This window comes from Vigna angularis, chromosome 3, assembly GCF_016808095.1.
Source record: "Vigna angularis cultivar LongXiaoDou No.4 chromosome 3, ASM1680809v1, whole genome shotgun sequence".
In the NCBI taxonomy this organism is placed as follows: Eukaryota; Viridiplantae; Streptophyta; class Magnoliopsida; order Fabales; family Fabaceae; genus Vigna; species Vigna angularis.
In genome coordinates, this window is record NC_068972.1 from 3,312,562 (window position 1) to 3,329,735 (window position 17,174).

The following is a 17,174-nucleotide window of genomic DNA, read 5'->3' on the forward strand; positions in this document are numbered from 1 at the left end:
TGTTTGTATTGCTTGTGTATGTTTCTTCTTGCGATGATCATCCACTTGGATGAGAGCAGATGGCGATGAGGTTCCATTGGAGACGGCTTTGAAAATTGAGAACAATGCTGCCGCCTAGTCTCTTGCGGTGTTATTAGTTATTCCTGTAATTTGGAATACTATTTCCTTTTCAGCTCATATTTTAGGTCTCTTTGGAGTTTAAGTTTAAATTCTGAAGTTATTTTGAGGATGACTGTAATCTTAATTACTCTTGATTGCGTTCCTATATTATGCATGATGACGTCTTTATTATATAAATACCTTCTATATAATTGGGATGTCACATTATTTAACAAGTTTATATTATTAAATGAAATATTACATTTACTAACAAAATTAAACAAAAGTGATAAAATTAAGAATGTATTTTTCTTTTGTACTAAATGTAATAATACTTTTAGTAGTCAACGACTTATATTTAAAAGAATTCTACGATTTAAGTTATATTTTAGATTTTTTTTTTTAATTGGAGTGAAGAGATGAAAACCGAAAGAAGACAATAATAAATAAGATTGTTTAAATTAATAAGAAATATGTGAAAAATGATATAGATGAGAGAAAAGTATAACACATTTATTTATGTGATAAGAAAAAAATTAATTGGAGAATATAATAAATAAAAAATAATCCTTGATATAGTTTTAATGAAAATAAGTATTAATTAAGATTTAAAACTAATTAAGATTTAAAACTAATTATTTATAAAGTAATTAGTTTATAAAAATGAAAATTATATTTAAATTGCTTAGGTTAATAAACTTCATTAAAATACATCGATTTAATTAATAATAAATTTTTAATATAATTTTATATTTCTATACAACTTTTTAACTTATTTTGTTAGAATTCATTTTACAAGAGAAAAAGTTACTACTATCAAATTAGACAGTGATTAAAAAGTTCAAGATCAGTTTAAATCAATAAATACTTTGCATGGTATTAACTGATGCATATGCCATTAATTTGCACATAACTATGAATACAATTAATCTATAGTAATAAAATTATGTTATAATTATTAAATTAGTGAAATAAACATATTAATTTTACAATTTCAACTTTAATAATTTTTTGAATTATTGTAATTAAAATTTAATTTGCATTAAGCAACATCCTATTTTTATGAAGATTTGTCACAATAGTTCCATCTCCCATCAATTCAACCATGCACATTCATGTCACTTACACAAGCAAAGTGTGACTGCCAAATGTGTTTATTATAAAAAACATTGGTGAAAGTGGAATAAAAAAAGTTACCCAATTGCTATAACTAAACCATTAAAAATATAAAAATAGTTAAAGTATTACATAGAAATTTAATGTGAAAGGTACACTTTTAATTACTGAAGTTATTAGAATATTTTCAGTTAAAAAAAGTAGTCATAGAGACCAATCAAATTCAATTTATTATGTTAGTTTAACAACATTTTTGTACATTGACAACAATCCATTATTAGTTGAACAGGTGATTTACTTTTTGCTGCACATATATGTTATGTGTGTGGTCAGTAAATGACTTTCCTGTGTAAAGTCTTCTCATTAAAGGTGAAAAGTCCAAACTTAAGCATAAGTGATGCCGACATCTAAAAATCCTTCTGTAAGTGCAATGCAACCTCCTACTTTCTCCTGAAGAACAAATGTCAGGTGTTCCAACATGAATAAGATAGTCCCACCTAAGGAAAGGATGACTGCACCACAGGAAGTAACAAAATGTTTAGTAATAACATAATAAATCATTCCTGAAACATATCCCAAAAAGAAAACAATATTAAATCACAAAATTAGTACATGATAATTCATCTCAGAAACATTCTCAAAAAAGAAAACAATATGCACACAAGATTAAATTGCAAAGTTGTAATCTTATAGCTGTAACAAATAATGAACTGCCGTGGAAAAAAAAATACATATCCAATTATCATGATCAATACACCAAAATATGCTTGCTAAGTTGCTACAAAATACTAATGATCCCTACTCCCTAATAGAAAAAGAAGGTTTCCTCTGCAATGACATTTTCACTACATGACATCTTAGACATTAGATTTATTTAATTTAATATATTTTACAAAAACATTCTATAAAGCTTGTGTTTGAAATTCATGAAGGGATAAGATGAAAACACTTTACTCTTTCATTTCAAATTTCAAAGGAGAGAATCCATTCTCCAACGAAGATGCAGGCATTTGATTGTATAAGTACATTAGGTCACTTCAGGAAGCACATTTTTGCAGTCTATTTCTCAGCTTTGAGTCAGTACACTTTCGATTGCCTTCCTAGCCTCTTTACATAACACATCAGATTCCTTTCCAAAAATGGTTTTATGTATAACTACTTTCACAGATCCTACGTTCACTATACCCTCCTTTCCTGCAGGCATGATTTGACCAGTTCCAATAAGGGTAATAGGAACGAGTGGAGTATTTGTCTTTGCAGCTACACTGAAAGCACCTTTCTGCAAATCCCCCAAAGAAAGTCACAAAAGAATGAGTTAGTTCACTGATATAAATCTCAGACAGAACAAACATGTATAAAGAACAGAAAATGAAATATTTGAAATTAATTTATCTCAAGTTACATTTCATAATCATCATATAAGCTAGGGAGCCTCTTATTTTTCTGGGTCACAGCTTTCATGAGCCAGTCCAGTTAAAACATACCCTGATACCCTGCACCCCCCTCCTACTGATTTTTCAATCATATCTATGGTCAAGTTCCCTATCTAGGTGCAATAAGCACCCAAATCACTTTAATCCCAAGTGAAGACAGAAAGTAATGGAAAAGGAAAAACTATCAAAATTTAAAAATAAGTTCATTTAAAATATAACTATTACTCTTTCGGTGTTGAGTGTTTTAGTAATGTTATCAAATTGTTCTAGTGCTAGTTACTTATTTAGTATGTGAATGCCATTAACCTCATCCATATCCGTAAAAAGACACAATTAATGTTATGAACACAAGGTAAATCTGGATAGTCAATTATTATATTCACCACCACAAACATAGCATAGTCACTGCGTTAAATTCCCATGTCCCATCCTAAATTTTATATCCAGTATTCTTAACTTTTTGTCAGTATGGTAAAACTGAATACACTCCTGTATTTCGGAAGGTATTATCTTCTTTTACCAAAGGCATGTATTAATTTCATATTACTATCCTAATCTTTTATTATATTATTATAACAAATAATTTCTTTGTATTTTGCTACTTATTGTAATATAAAAATTGTTCACTCGTCACCACCTGTTGGTTGGACAGTACATTGGAGTTAACTTTCTTTTTTCTCTCACTCTTCTCCTTTTAAAGTTTTTTAAACTCTTAATTTTATTTAAAAACTGTGCAGAGGACACACTTTTGTTTGATAATAAACTTCATGCTGAATAACAATATTCAGGAAACATATGGAAAGGTATAAGAAAGTAATATCAGTATGTATTATTTCTGTTTTTCTACTTTTCCATCCATTTACAACTTGTAGCATGTTACTAAAGAAAGATCATTGTTAGTCATTTTAGTTGTCAGCATCCTATAGTTGAAACCCTAAAAAAAATTCTTTCTCCTCCTACCTTTTTCCGATTATTCTCTATTTTGCTGCTAATTGAGCACTCACTCCTTGCAGTACTCTTGAAGTAGACCTATATGATTAATTAAATTATAAGTATAAACAGGTGTAATAAGTTTTTAGGATAGTGATTATAGCAAATCTTGCTACAAGTGAACCTAACCTAACATCTTATTTATTAGCTACACTTATTCAAGAGCTTTGCTCTTTATTTTTTTTAAGACAATTGATTAATAACTAATATGTGTCATCAAAGGCGAATTTTGATACATCTTAGGGTGGGCAATTGCAATCTATATAATAGTGATTAATTTTATTGTTTGGCCCTACTGTTGCAGGATTTGGGATCCATCACTGGGTGACATAGGTAGTGGAATTTTTTCCCTTACTGCGCACATCTCTTCAGACCTTTTTGTACACACCCACAAGGGTATATACACAAATTGTAAGTCAAAATATACACTCAAGCCTTATTTCTAAAAGTTAATAATCTCAAGTTAGTATCAAAGTAGGTTTGGTTAGTCACTGCCTATTCACACAATAACAACCTAACCTAACATCTTATTTATTTGTCATTAAGTTGCTACACTTATTCAAGAGCCTTGCTCTTTATTTTTTTTAAGACAATTGATTAATAACTAATATATGTGTCATCAAAGGCGAATTTTGATACATTTTAGGGTGGGCAATTGCAATCTTTATAATAGTGATTAATTTTATTGTTTGGCCCTGCTGGTGCAGGATTTGAGATCCATCACTGGGTGACATAGGTAGTGGAATTTTTTCCCTTCCTGTGCACATCTCTTCAGACCTTTTTGTACACACCCACATGCGTATATACACAAATTGTCAAGTCAAAATATACACTCAAGCCTTATTTCTAAAAGTTAATAATCTCAAGTTAGTATTAAAATAGGTTTGGTTAGTCACTGCCTATTCGCACAATAATAACCCAACTAGTTTCAGAGGCTAAAGCCTCTGCACACTCCTCCACACACCACTTTGGTATGGTACAATTAGGCACATGAAACCCACGCACCGCCTTCATGTGATAGGAGTGACACCACATCTCCTCTAGGGGCTTCATCAGCTCTTCCAGTCCCTGTTCCAACCATCTTTTGGGACCATCACCCCTGTCTGGTCAGTGGGGTCCAAAAAAAATCCTTGGACAATATTTCTCCTCCTCTTCCGTAGAATGGAGTCTAGTCCAATTTCCTCATTTCTTGGGACTCCCACAATAACTTCCAAGAAACTTAATAGACAAAGTTATTTGTCTTGATTAATTATGTTGAGATTTAGTTTTGTTAAAAAAGTTTATTGTCTTCTAAGGTGTTTTTTTGGGCTGTGCCTGCCAATCATGTAGGGTCCAAGGTGCAGATTTTCTCATCTACCTGTTGTACTTCAGATTTGTGCATTTTTTTTCTATTAATAGATCCGTTAAGAGCAACATCTCCCTCAGGCAATATTTCTCCTAAATCTTTTATCCTCAAGTGGTTCCATGGTCAAGGTTACCATGATCACTTGCAAAAGCATTGCAACAAAGTGTAATCAAATAACATTGAACAATGGATGAAACTTGATTTTAAGCTTTATGCTCTAATGCATCTATATGTGGAAATCAATATACTGTGGACCCTCAGAACATTGAAAACCTATAACACTTTCCAGAGAAAAATTCAGTATTTTGTAAATGATATTCAATATCCTTACCATTCTGCCCACAAGTTGGCTTCTATCAAACAAATTAATCATTATATAATGTCTCCTTTCATTGCATAATAAGCACAATTTGTTGAAGAAATGAGAATGTTCTTGGAAGCTGACTAATTGGAACAAGTTAAAAGGATGCTGCACAAGTTTTATACCATGATGATTCTTGGTGCTACAAATCCAGGTCACGGTCATGTTTGTGAACAAATTCTAACCAGTCAACTTTTATGTACTTGCCAGTACAACAATTTTTCGAACAACAAGCCATAAGAAGTACTCACCACAGAAACATTCTTACAAGGGCATTCATCCTGTTATCATTTATGTAGCAGATTTCAGTCCCATCTCACACACTAGTATTGAATGGAACTCAAATCACATGGGAACCACTAAAAGACACAGCCCTCCCTGGCAGATTTTCAATCCAAACAAACAATAGAAGAAATATACATCTTCACCTTCCTTCCCTCGTGCAGTGTTAATAAATTGAACAAATAGATGTTTTGCAATATGATATTCATCAAAATTGTGATGATAATCTGAATTAGACCCATATGATGTCTTCCTCCACACTTTTCAACACTCAACAGCTTCCCAATGAATTTCCTTACGTCCTATATTTTCTTCCATGCTAGATTCAATTTTGGCCTCCAACCTAAGTTTTTTCTCCAAACAATCCACTCCAATTACCTTACTCATGCTGAAATGATGAACTACTTGTCACGAAATATCTATTGGATCAGGCAAGTTGGACCAAAATGATAGAACACTGATTGATAAATGAATAAAACATGACATTGAACAGTGAAACCACACACAATACAACAACACACTTGCTGTCCTACAGAGAAAAGTTTCTTACAAAGTGTATTCTCAATACACATACAGCAAATAACTACACATTTCTTAATTACAAATCTCCTATCAAACATATAGATACACAACCACCAGCAGGTATTGTATACTCGTCTTATATTTTGACTTTCTTCCTCAGCCCTTTTCCCAGCAGCAGCAATATTCATTTTTTAAATTTTGTTCCTTTTGTATGGTACTGAGTTTTTATTAATATGACGGACTAATACATGAATTTTGAGTTATTTTATCTTTTTGAGCTTACTGTATGTATACTACATACATAAATACATACAGAGAGTCAAGTTACTTCAAAGTAACTCGCATAGAGTTACTCCTCATCCTAACCTTTGATCTTTTCTTAATTTAATGGTTCTAATAAAAAATTCATTTTTAACTATTAGATAACTTTCTTTCTAATATTAAAATGCTAGTACAAAATCAATTAATTTCTATCCCGTACTCTCCTACTAATCAACAAACTTCAATCCATTAGGGATCCTTTCCTATCTAACTTGGATCTCAGTGTCTGCTTCTATATCACAATTATCTATAAAGATGGCAATGATTAATGATTACAAGAATTTTTACACAAACTCACCTTGAATGTGCCTAGTTTTCCATCTTTACTGCGTGTTCCCTCTGGAAAGAAAAAAACAGAGGCTCCTTTCTTGATCAAATCCATGCATCGTTTAAGACAGTCCTGCAGGTTAAGAAGCAAGCAAAACTATGACTTGAACATCGTTTATGTCTTTTAAGCCAAAAGGGGGACATAATGCCATCCATCCAACAAGAACTGGTTAAAATTAACTGCAATACTAGTGATAATAGAGAAAGAATACCAGCTGGCTTCGGCTGTCCATGCGCTTCAAAGGAATGACACCCAAAAAAAACATTGCCCACCCAATTATTGGAAAAAGAAATATACCAGTCTTGCTAATGAACTTGAAGCTTCTTCCTAACGTAAGAAGAGTATATATGTCTAGAAAACTCTGATGATTCGAAACATACACAGCAGGGGTATCTGGAGGTGGCAGATTCTCCATTCCCTCAAATTCAATTTTGAAAAATGGTGCTACAGTCAGTGTAGCCCACACTTTGGCAATAAAATGGTGGAACTTTCTTCTGTAGCGATCAAACAGGAGTACCAATGGATGTCCAACCATCATCAGCACAAAAAGAAATATGGCACTGAAGGCTGTGACAACATAAAAGCAAGCTCCCCTGACTTTAGATTCCACTTTCAGCTCTGCAAGTAAGAGATAATCAATACTTGACAAAATAAATCAGCCTCCCAGTTCAAACATAAATCAAAAACTCTAATCAAATAAAACATATTATATATACCAGGTAGTAAATAGCCATCTTCAGCAGACCCAGCTGCAGTAAGTTCAGATCTAACAACTACATCTCTGGGAAATTTATTCTGAACAATAAATTTAGGACTACCAAACAGCCATGGTACATTTTCAAGCTTCTTAGAGATTCCTTGCATGCTACATTGAGGAGCTACAGAGGAAAGGGAAACAACCATAAAGCATAAATAAATAAAATTACAAACAGTCATTTACCATATTTACTATATACAATCATTACACCCTCATCCAAGTATGAAGGAAATAAACAAACTAATAAACACCAAAAAAACACCAGATTAGTATTGAATCTTTTGTAATGGAAGATGTTATTAAAAATGCATAATGAGAGTACACACTTACCCTTGTGTGAAATCCTCAAAACTGGGTGCTTATAAGTTGTTCCACGGTGAGTACACAACTGCAAAGCCGATGGGCTTCAATCAAACAAAACTAAAACCCCACACACACACATGAAATAAACATGAGACAGATTAGAGTGATAAAGAATTACATTACTTACGAGGGTGGAAGAGGATCCCCCAAAGAATCTCGCTTCTTTGTGGCCTGTAGATTAAAAAAACAAAGAAATAAGTGAAAAAAAAGTTGTGGAAGAATTAGAAATCGAAATAAGAAAGGAAAGGACTAACCAATATGAAGACGGTGGTGGATTGGAGAACTGAAAGAGAGAAGAGTGATTTCCATGGCATCAAAATTGATGACGAAGAAATGCTTAGGGTTTTATTTGTACTTTTCCCAATTTAGAGTGTAAATTTCAAAGTATCATTTCGTTCAAATCAATCACTGATATATTTTGTTTCTTGACTTTTGCTTGGAGTGACACAGCTCAGTTCAGGGAAATTGTTTTCTAGCCAATTTCACTTTGGCTCAATTATAAACTACACCAATAATCTTTTATCTTTTCTTTTAATTGGTTTAAAATTAACATCTTTTGTATTTAAAAAATTATTTTCTTACCCACTCTTCCCTCTGATTCTTGTTTTATCTCCTTTCCTATTTTTTTCAATTACATATAATAACCAAAAAAAAAATTCTTTTTTTTTAAGTTTTGGCAACAATAATAATATAATAAAAAAATATTATCAAAAAAGACATGATTTGAGGGCGAAGAAAAAGGGGCAGGATAACTCCATAAAATTTCATATTTAGGAAAATATTTTCTTATCTTTATTTTTATAATTGATGAATATAACAAATTTCTGATATCTTCAATTTCATTTTGAAAACAACTTTACCTTGTATTTAAGGTCAAAAAATATATTTTTTTTTGTTACGGATACTTTTTTTATATAATTATATAAATATTAAATACTGATTGGTAAATGTTAAATAAGTACAGAAAAAGTAAAAATATTAAATATTTATTTTAGAAATAAGTTATAAAATTTTAAAAATAATAATATAAATCCTAAAATTATAAAGTTATAGAATAAATTACGAATTTATAAAATTATAAAATAATTTAAAAAGTCACGAGATGAAATCTTAATAAATCCTCGAAACTAAATAATCTAATTAACAAAATATTTAACAACTCAATTAAAAAGTTTTAAAATTTTTAAAACTCAATTAATCATAAAAATTTAACAGATAGTTAGTTTAAAGTTTCCCAACTTAACAGAAATTTAAAACTTAATTAAACTTTGTTTCTTCTAATAATATTGTAAAATGAGATTATTTGTTTTTTGGACTAAAGAACCATGCTTTGTATATCTTAAATTGTGAACATTTAATACATTAATGAATTCTTATTTTTAAATTTTGTTTAATATATAATAAATAAGTGTTTTTTTCTAATTTTCCTTTTGCATATACTAAAATGATATAAAAGAGCAGTCAATTTAATCTTAAAAAGTTGTTCTTGGACAATTTTGAATAATATTTTTAGAATAAGTTGATCGAGTAAACATTTTCCAATGACTTATCATAAACAGGTCCAATTTGAATTTTTTAATTTGTTGAAAATCAAACCCCAACAAATTTACATATAATTTTAAAAATTTAATGGAAAAATAGACACTTGCATAGATGTCTCCTTTAAAACCAACAATATTGTTAAAGTGTCTTTCTCATGATACATTATAAAATAGGGTAGGAATTTTAAGAATCTATTTATAATTAATCAACTATAATTATAATTTTGTTTGTGTATATGCAACATTATTGCATGAGCATTGACTATTAAAACGATAGTATTTTAAATATATAGTTGTAGTGTCGAAAATGGGTTATATTTTTAGAAGAAAAAATTAAATAAGTATGAAGTTCAATCATATTATATTTTACAAAAGTATTATTTTCAAAAGTTTCATTCCTATTATACTAATTTAGCAAAAATGAAAACTTCTTTTCTAAAAGTCAACCAAATACCATTTATTCTATCCCAATATATAAGAATTATTGTGACATCCCAAATATATAACAGATATATATGCAAAGACATCACCAATTTATAATATTAGAAAGCAGTTAATAGACGTACTTAAAGTATTATAGGATTACAGTTTTCCAGAATTTACTAAGAAATTAAAACTTCAAAATGACATAAGAGAACTAAGAATTCCTAGTGAGTCTAAGCTGCAGCATCATCTTCATTTCTCTCCAATGTTGCCTCCAAAGAAACCTCATCTTCCTCTGCTCACATCCAAGTGGATGATCATTGCAAAAGAAAACACATACAACAAGCACACAAAACAAGCAAGGGTGAGCTAATTATATAAAAGCATGCATCATATCAAGCACATAACATACAAGAGTTAACTTAAATCAAAGCAGTTCAAGGCATACATCCTAGCATGTTATCTTCTAGACTTGATTCGTCCGGATTTTAGAATGATAGTCGAGCTATGGCGGGTCCTGCACTCGCGGTGACTTATGAAACTTGGGTTCCCCACCCTGCCACACTCACGAGGTTAGCCTGTTCCGGGCCTTGAGGCATACTGGAAGCCCCCAAGACTAAGACCTCCTGCTACTCCTCACCACATGGATTAATCCCTCTACTTGAGTATGATTAGCCATTAGAGTTTCAGAATGACCCCTAAGACTGAGCTCCTACTTTCATTCTAAAACACTAAGGATCTCACCAAGAGATCCTACACAGATGGAACTTGATTTACAACTTGAATCATACTTTCATCACTTCGTAATCATATATTTTCTGCCACAATCAACATATACACAATCTCAACAATATACATTACTCACCACTCACAAATTATAAAAATAACATCTCCACAATTGAATCTAAGTTAATCAATACCAAGAACCAAAGAGCTTTAACTAACCCATAACAGCTCATAAAATGCATCAATTAACACTCACGTTTCAATATAAGAAACAATTATCCTTACTTTATTATATATATATATATATATGATACGTATATATATATATATATATATATATATATATATATATATATGATACGTACAGTATCTTGTAAATATACATATTTATATTATATTAGAAGCATATCAAACTCTCTTTTCAGGCACCTGTTTTGCTGCAATCAAGGCTACTCTGAATTTTAAATTAATCATAACTAACTGCCAACCCTGTAAATCATAAAGTGCAAAATGGATATTGGAGTTATTGTTTGGAAATACCAACGCACCATTAAACTAATATATATATATATATATAGTACGTATTTTATCTTATAAATATATATAATTACATTATATTATTATCCATATATATATATATATATATATATATATATATATATGATACGTAACGTTATAAATATATATTTTTATATTATATTAAACAAATAAATATATATATATATATATATTATTAAACTAATATATATTATATTAGATATATATATATATATATATTTATATATGGATCCTTACTTTAAATTCCAAACACACGGTGACTGATTTCCTAAAATTATAATTGACTAGAAATTAACACATGATAACTTTATGCATCTACAATCAACTTGTTTTATTTTATTTTCATCCTAGTAGAGATCTTTCTTTACCCCAATTGGTCACCGGAGAGGACCAGATGTCTGAACGCATCAAACTCACCTTCGACGCCAGTCACAACTGACTGGATCAGGCCAGGGCTGCTCTACGATCAGGATGTGCCAACTCAGGTTTTTAAGGTTCCTCTATCCTACCAACAAAGAAAGGCTCTCAACAATTAACAATTAATTTATTTAAATTATCTACCATGTTCTCTTATGCTCTAAATCTGAAATGTCTAATTTTAATATTTTCATTTCCTCTCACAGCAACCTCAAACAGTACCTGTACATCTATTTAATACCCATATACATGCTATTACAGAACCCTTGCTTCAGACCTTCCAACAAGATCAATTTCAGCTAACAAACTCATTCAAAACAGATTAAATTCATCACATCACAACATGCACAATTTCACAGTTTCAGTTATAACACGCAATACAATAAAAGTCATAAAACAGTTTCACAAGAGCACACCAGTTCAACATTCATATGCATATATTTTTATAAAATAAATTCATACAAAAATAGTTAGCTCTCCTTACTTGGAAAGCTCAACAGTACCACTCCGAGGAACGCTCTAGCAGTACCTCCTCACAGAGGCGAGTTTGACAGCACCTATAAGCCACCAAAAATTGGTGCAGAGCACACTTCTTAGAGTTGGAAGGGATAGAGAAACTAAAGGAAAAGCTACCAGTAACAGACAACCAGCAAGTTGCATGGCTTAGGTTCAAGAACGGTTGAAGAAAAGGGAAAAAAACACTTACCAGTCAGAATGGAAAAACGTTCGATTCAAACTGAAGCCCTTGGTGCAGCGAGCGCGGAAACACCTTCAAATCAAAATTTGATCGGTTAGAAAATCTAGAGAGAAGGCAGAGAGAATTTTAGGACAAGGGTTTTGGAGAGAGAAAGAAAACTGGCAAAATGAAAGAATTCTAATTTTTAGAAAACCCCTTCCTAAGATCATGGGTCCTTAGCTTATGGGCTGACTGCCTCAACATAAGACCCAATAGTCTTATTATTTGCAGGCTCTTACAATTATATCCTTAGAATAACAGTTATTTATTTTGGAAATAGATATAAAAATAAAAAGTAATTATTAAGATTTTAATATAAGAACATAAAATACGATAACTATGTTTCATACTATATAAGATCAAATCTTATTTACATTTTTATAATATAAAAAGTAATTACATAAGTAAGATATAGTTTTTTATAATTTGATAAAATTATATTTTTGTTTATAATTTTCATTATTTGTAAAAATACCTAAATTAAAATTATTATTTTTTTGCAAAAATTATATAACTTAACAAAAAGTCACTTAAGTATTATTTAATTTATATTTATATTATATTATCATTATTTAGTTTGTTATTTTACAGGATAAAATTATTATTTATTACTATTAAATTTGTGATCTTCTTATCTTATAATATTTACCTATTTTTACAAGGATTATAATTTGTTTATTTTAAAAAAACAATATTAAATTGTGGATGATGGAGATAAAAAATTAAAAATACAGTTAAGGTAAACAATATTGAGATATTTTCATAAAGAATTGTTTATTGTTTTTTTAATAAAAGAAGATAGCACCATGCTTGATTTTCTGGCTTTCCCCCTTTCCTGTTTGCAGAGAATAGAAAACCAAAACATCCATGATTGAACCCTAAGTTTAAAATTACCGGATAGCCAATTCCAACACTGGTACGTATTTCTGTCTCAACCACGTCTCTATGATTCATCTCCTATAATCAGTATTTTGAAAATCATTGAATTGGAAAAGAAGTTGTAAGTTGATGTGATAATTTTGATTATCGATTGAACTTTTGTTGTTTTTATGATGTGGTTATCACGAAGGTTGTTTTGTGTGATTCGATAAGATTTTCTTTATTATGCTCAGGGAGGAAAATTAGTTTGTATATTTTGGCAATATTTGGTTATATATTCGAGAGTTGAATGGAGTGAGGTGATATTGTTTGAATATTGTAATGGAAGTGTAATGCAGAGAGAGTGAGAGAATTAGTTTGGGTATGTATCTTCAGAATTAGAGGGAAGAAAGTGATTATTAGATAATGTAATAGCAATGTTGAAAAACTTAGGCTTTTCTGTTTCTTCTGTTGAATAGGTAAAAGCTAATAAACTCACATGATGTGTGAAGAAAACAAATGAACTAAACCACTCCAAAAACCAAATAAAACCACACCTGAATTAACCAGACCTTCTTTGTAAATGGTTTACGAGTTAGGATTACAGAAAGTTCATTGGGTTTCACATTTCAGTTATCTGTTCAATGAAAACATCTGGCTTCTCAATTGGCTACCCCAGTTCCATCTCAGCCTCTCCCAACAATCAAAGCAAGCAAAACCCCTGATTCTTCTCTGTGAACCCTTAATTCACACATCTCATTCCAAATCTCCATAAATTTTTTATTTAAATAATTATATTCCTCCCTTATCTCTGCAGTTGCTTTGTATATCAATGTAAGTTTGATTGTGATTCTCGTTTCCTGAATCTGTCTTTCTCATTGGTTTTGCAGTTATTTCTTGGTTCACAGATATATCCATATTTTCTTTTGGTCCTCATCTCATTCTGTCTCAGATTTATGTTTTATTTTTTTTGCCTTTTTGGATTTTGCTCCTTTTTATTTATAATATATGGTAAATTGGTGCAGCCATGTTAACTTGTTCTTTCTAAATATGTCTTTGATTAATTTTACAAAAAAAGAAAAGAAAACAGTAGTCTGATGCTCTCAGGTTTGGTTTCTTGGCTTTGGTTATTTCCCGTCTTATTAATCTCTCGGTGCTTGCCTTGTGTTGGTTCTGTAATAATAAGATTTGAGATAAAATTAAGAGATAGTTATTATCTCGAGGTCATGAGATACAACAACTGCAAAGTTTTCGTTAGTGTGAATATTTGTGAATCATTATCATAGTCCAGACACTTTGAATGTGAATGGTTCTTCCAACAATTGAATTAGGATTATAAGACTTTTCCTTAATAAATAAACACAATCTAGTTGTATATTGCGGAAGAATAATTTTCTTGAGTTAACCCACTGTCAAATGTCAATTGATGTTCATGTGGTACTAATTCCTACCTGACTGTAAAGAATGCTACTAATAAACGAACTTAACACGACACTACAAATTCAAACAATTTCCAAACTCGTTCAAATTAAAAACAAGTTCTAATATGATTCTGGAGCACTTGCTGAGTTTTCTTCTTACCTTTGTTTTTCCCTAGCCTTATGTTTCTGAAACCATTGATGAGTAGAACTGATATATCCTGCTATACTACTAGAAGACTTGTTTAGTTATCTAAATTTGCATCTTTTTGAACGAGTTCAGTGAAAAATTGTTCCAATCAGGCTGTCTGAGGTCGGTGAACTTTATTTCTACCATGGCCAACAAATCTCGAGAAGAGCCCAAGACTGCTCCTGAGCCTGATCGGTGGTACAATCTCACCCTTGGACCTTCCTTCAAAGATGAATCCTCCAACAAATACTGCACGCTGCGATGTAAGTTCCAAAACATAAAATTCATTTCTAATAGTTTTCTTTTTTTCTGGTGGGTCAGTTTTTGTTTTCCAAGTTACTGGCAACTAGGCATGGAATGTTCACTCTTGATTTTGCAATGATTATATCGTCAAGCTTTTTGACTTTTGTTCTTTATTTTTTTTCCCTTATTTATGTTGAATTTTAATCATTAAAGTCTTGAATCTGTACAGATGAATTTAAGCCAGCTTCAGTTGATAAGAATAAGCCAGGATTGTTACGCAAGACCAAAGAGAACAGGATTTCTGTGGAATTTCAGAACAACCAAATAGGAAAACCCAAGGTGACATTTGAGGGGAACAGTGAGGATTACAAGGAAAACGATGCTGTATTGTTTTTTGATGGTGAGACACTTCGATTGGAGCGGCTTCATAGGGCCGTAAAACAACTGCGACACCTACGAATGCCTGGTGAATCTGCAGGTGCTGCAGCTACAGCTGTGGCTGCTCCATCTGGACCAGCTTTGGATCCTCGATCATCCCCTGTTGGGAAGTCTGTAAAGCCAGCATCTCTTGGCAGGAGCTCATTTCAGGCTGTGCCAGTAAGTGCTCACTAACTATCTATGGCATAATTGTGTATACTAGCTAATTCCATTGTATCTTAAAATTGCTTGCTGTTAGAAATTTGCATTATAAATATGATTATTTTTACAATGCATTGAGATTTTTACTGATTTTATGGAGTTAAAAATTTATCATGTTTGGTATGTCATGATTACCATAATGTATTATTGATATCATAATGATAGAGAGAGAAAGTTGGGGAGGGGGTGGGGGGAGGGTGAGTTGATTGGAGAGACCTGGAGGGGCAATATAAAAGTGTTTGTTTATGCTTGTTATCATGGAGATACTTTTCATTTTATGACAGGACCATTATTTGTTTCCATGGTTACACAGTAAGCTATTTTTCATTTTTCATCAATTGAAGCATTTGTTTAATTAAAGGGGAAAAGAGTTATAGAAAGAACTGAAGGCTGTAAAATTATATTTTTGAGACTGGCGAACAAGGTTTTCTAAATGAATGAAGCAAAATAGTTTCTCTTGTACCATTTTAACGATATTTCTGTTGGTTCTGCACAGGTTGAGGTGGAGCGTATTGATATTGGTGAACCTGAGAATACCGGTATGTATCATATGGTTTGAAGATTTACGTAATTGCATATTTGGACTATATTGAGCTTTAAACTTTTTTTCAAAGTAAACAGGCCGTAAGCGTTTCATTTTCATCATCATGTGATGCAGCTTTTTATTTTCATCATATGGTTATTTACCGTATGATCTTTTGTAGAAAAGTGTTCTGTTCATGTTTTCCAATTTGATGATCTGTGTTTCCTTTGCTGCGTGCTATAAATTGCCTCATTCTTATCCCCAGTGCTGAAAGAATTTTTTATTGGATGTCTGCTCTGTTGATTTTGTGGTGCATTCACCATTAATGACATAGTTGATGCAGGATTTGCTATTTATTTATTTATGCATGAACTACGAATCATTTAATGTTGTACGTGTCGTTTGGCAGGCGTCAAAGTTGGTTCGAAGAGGTCATCTGATTATCTAAACGAACCGCCCATTAATGCCTCTCCAGATGCGAAAAATGAAGTCGAGGAACATCACGATATTGACATTAAAGACCTTTTTGGCAGCGAGTCACCGGAGGATGACAATAATGTTGAAGAAAAAGATAATGTTGGATTTGACATGAATGTTCCACACACGGATGATGATATTGTGGATATGGATGATAGCGGTGACGAGGTGGACAAAGGACACAATCCTGCAGAAGCTCCCGAAACCCAGGCGAATGCAGAGGGAAGGGATGAGCAGACATCTACTTCTAGCAGTAGCAGTGGAAGTGGCAGTAGTGAAAGTGGTAGTGGAAGTGGTAGTGGAAGTAGCAGCAGCAGTGACAAAGAAGACAGTGACGAAGACTCGGTTCATTCAATCTAAAGTTATACGACACCAGTTTCATTCTTTTTCTTTTCTCATTATTGGTCTTTACTTTTTTCAAAGTAATCCAATACATAATGAATTGAATGTGTTTCTCAGGCCTGGCTTGTGAAGGATTATCAATAATGTGCTATATTTTATGTGTTTA

The 17,174-nt window shown here is 31.6% G+C and overlaps 2 protein-coding genes and 1 long non-coding RNA gene across 11 annotated transcripts; 1 reads left to right on the forward strand and 2 right to left on the reverse strand.

Moving 5' to 3' along the window:
* Positions 1-1,422: 1,422 nt before the first annotated feature.
* LOC108322045 (1-acyl-sn-glycerol-3-phosphate acyltransferase BAT2, chloroplastic) lies at positions 1,423-8,390 on the reverse strand. Of its 5 annotated transcripts, none has more exons than XM_017553993.2 (8): positions 8,172-8,389; positions 8,036-8,088; positions 7,885-7,942; positions 7,514-7,675; positions 7,009-7,415; positions 6,768-6,869; positions 2,401-2,494; positions 1,423-1,727 (listed from the first exon to the last, which is right to left on the reverse strand). In XM_017553993.2, exons 1-8 carry the CDS (start codon positions 8,224-8,226, stop codon positions 1,600-1,602), a joined length of 1,059 nt encoding a protein of 352 aa, XP_017409482.1. In that variant the 5' UTR covers positions 8,227-8,389; the 3' UTR covers positions 1,423-1,599. The 5 variants fall into 5 exon arrangements, 4 of the variants coding, with proteins under 4 accessions (XP_017409482.1, XP_017409483.1, XP_052730810.1 ...); XM_017553994.2 differs by having other exon boundaries at positions 8,045-8,088; positions 8,172-8,388; XR_001831568.2 differs by having other exon boundaries at positions 1,589-1,727; positions 2,170-2,494; positions 8,172-8,387.
* Positions 8,391-9,972: 1,582 nt separating this feature from the next.
* LOC108322064 (uncharacterized) lies at positions 9,973-12,488 on the reverse strand. Of its 4 annotated transcripts, XR_008247794.1 has the most exons (5): positions 12,289-12,488; positions 12,067-12,139; positions 11,583-11,670; positions 10,330-10,437; positions 9,973-10,176 (listed from the first exon to the last, which is right to left on the reverse strand). It is a non-coding gene; the product is annotated as an uncharacterized LOC108322064 (long non-coding RNA). The 4 variants fall into 4 exon arrangements; XR_008247793.1 differs by having other exon boundaries at positions 9,973-10,437; positions 12,289-12,482; XR_008247795.1 differs by lacking the exon at positions 10,330-10,437 and having other exon boundaries at positions 12,289-12,480.
* A 615-nt stretch (positions 12,489-13,103) lies between these two features.
* LOC108322042 (uncharacterized) lies at positions 13,104-17,174 on the forward strand. 2 transcript variants are annotated; one of them, XM_017553988.2, is made up of 5 exons: positions 13,104-13,234; positions 14,878-15,047; positions 15,257-15,624; positions 16,163-16,205; positions 16,599-17,174. In XM_017553988.2, exons 2-5 carry the CDS (start codon positions 14,930-14,932, stop codon positions 17,024-17,026), a joined length of 957 nt encoding a protein of 318 aa, XP_017409477.1. In that variant the 5' UTR covers positions 13,104-13,234; positions 14,878-14,929; the 3' UTR covers positions 17,027-17,174. The 2 variants fall into 2 exon arrangements, with proteins under 2 accessions (XP_017409477.1, XP_017409478.1); XM_017553989.2 differs by having other exon boundaries at positions 14,898-15,047.

What these genes read in the sequence shown, in the direction of transcription:
- LOC108322045 (XM_017553993.2), bottom strand. Translation starts at nt 8,226, where the DNA reads ATGGAAATCACTCTTCTCTCTTTCAGTTCTCCAATCCACCACCGTCTT. An exon ending in TGGACAGCCGAAGCCAGCTG is followed by an intron (nt 6,870 to 7,008) that starts GTATTCTTTCTC and finishes CTTAACCTGCAG; the next exon opens with GACTGTCTTAAACGATGCAT. An exon ending in GAAAACTAGGCACATTCAAG is followed by an intron (nt 2,495 to 6,767) that starts GTGAGTTTGTGT and finishes GGGGATTTGCAG; the next exon opens with AAAGGTGCTTTCAGTGTAGC.
- LOC108322042 (XM_017553988.2), top strand. Translation starts at nt 14,930, where the DNA reads ATGGCCAACAAATCTCGAGAAGAGCCCAAGACTGCTCCTGAGCCTGAT. An exon ending in CAAATACTGCACGCTGCGAT is followed by an intron (nt 15,048 to 15,256) that starts GTAAGTTCCAAA and finishes GAATCTGTACAG; the next exon opens with ATGAATTTAAGCCAGCTTCA. An exon ending in TGGTGAACCTGAGAATACCG is followed by an intron (nt 16,206 to 16,598) that starts GTATGTATCATA and finishes GTCGTTTGGCAG; the next exon opens with GCGTCAAAGTTGGTTCGAAG.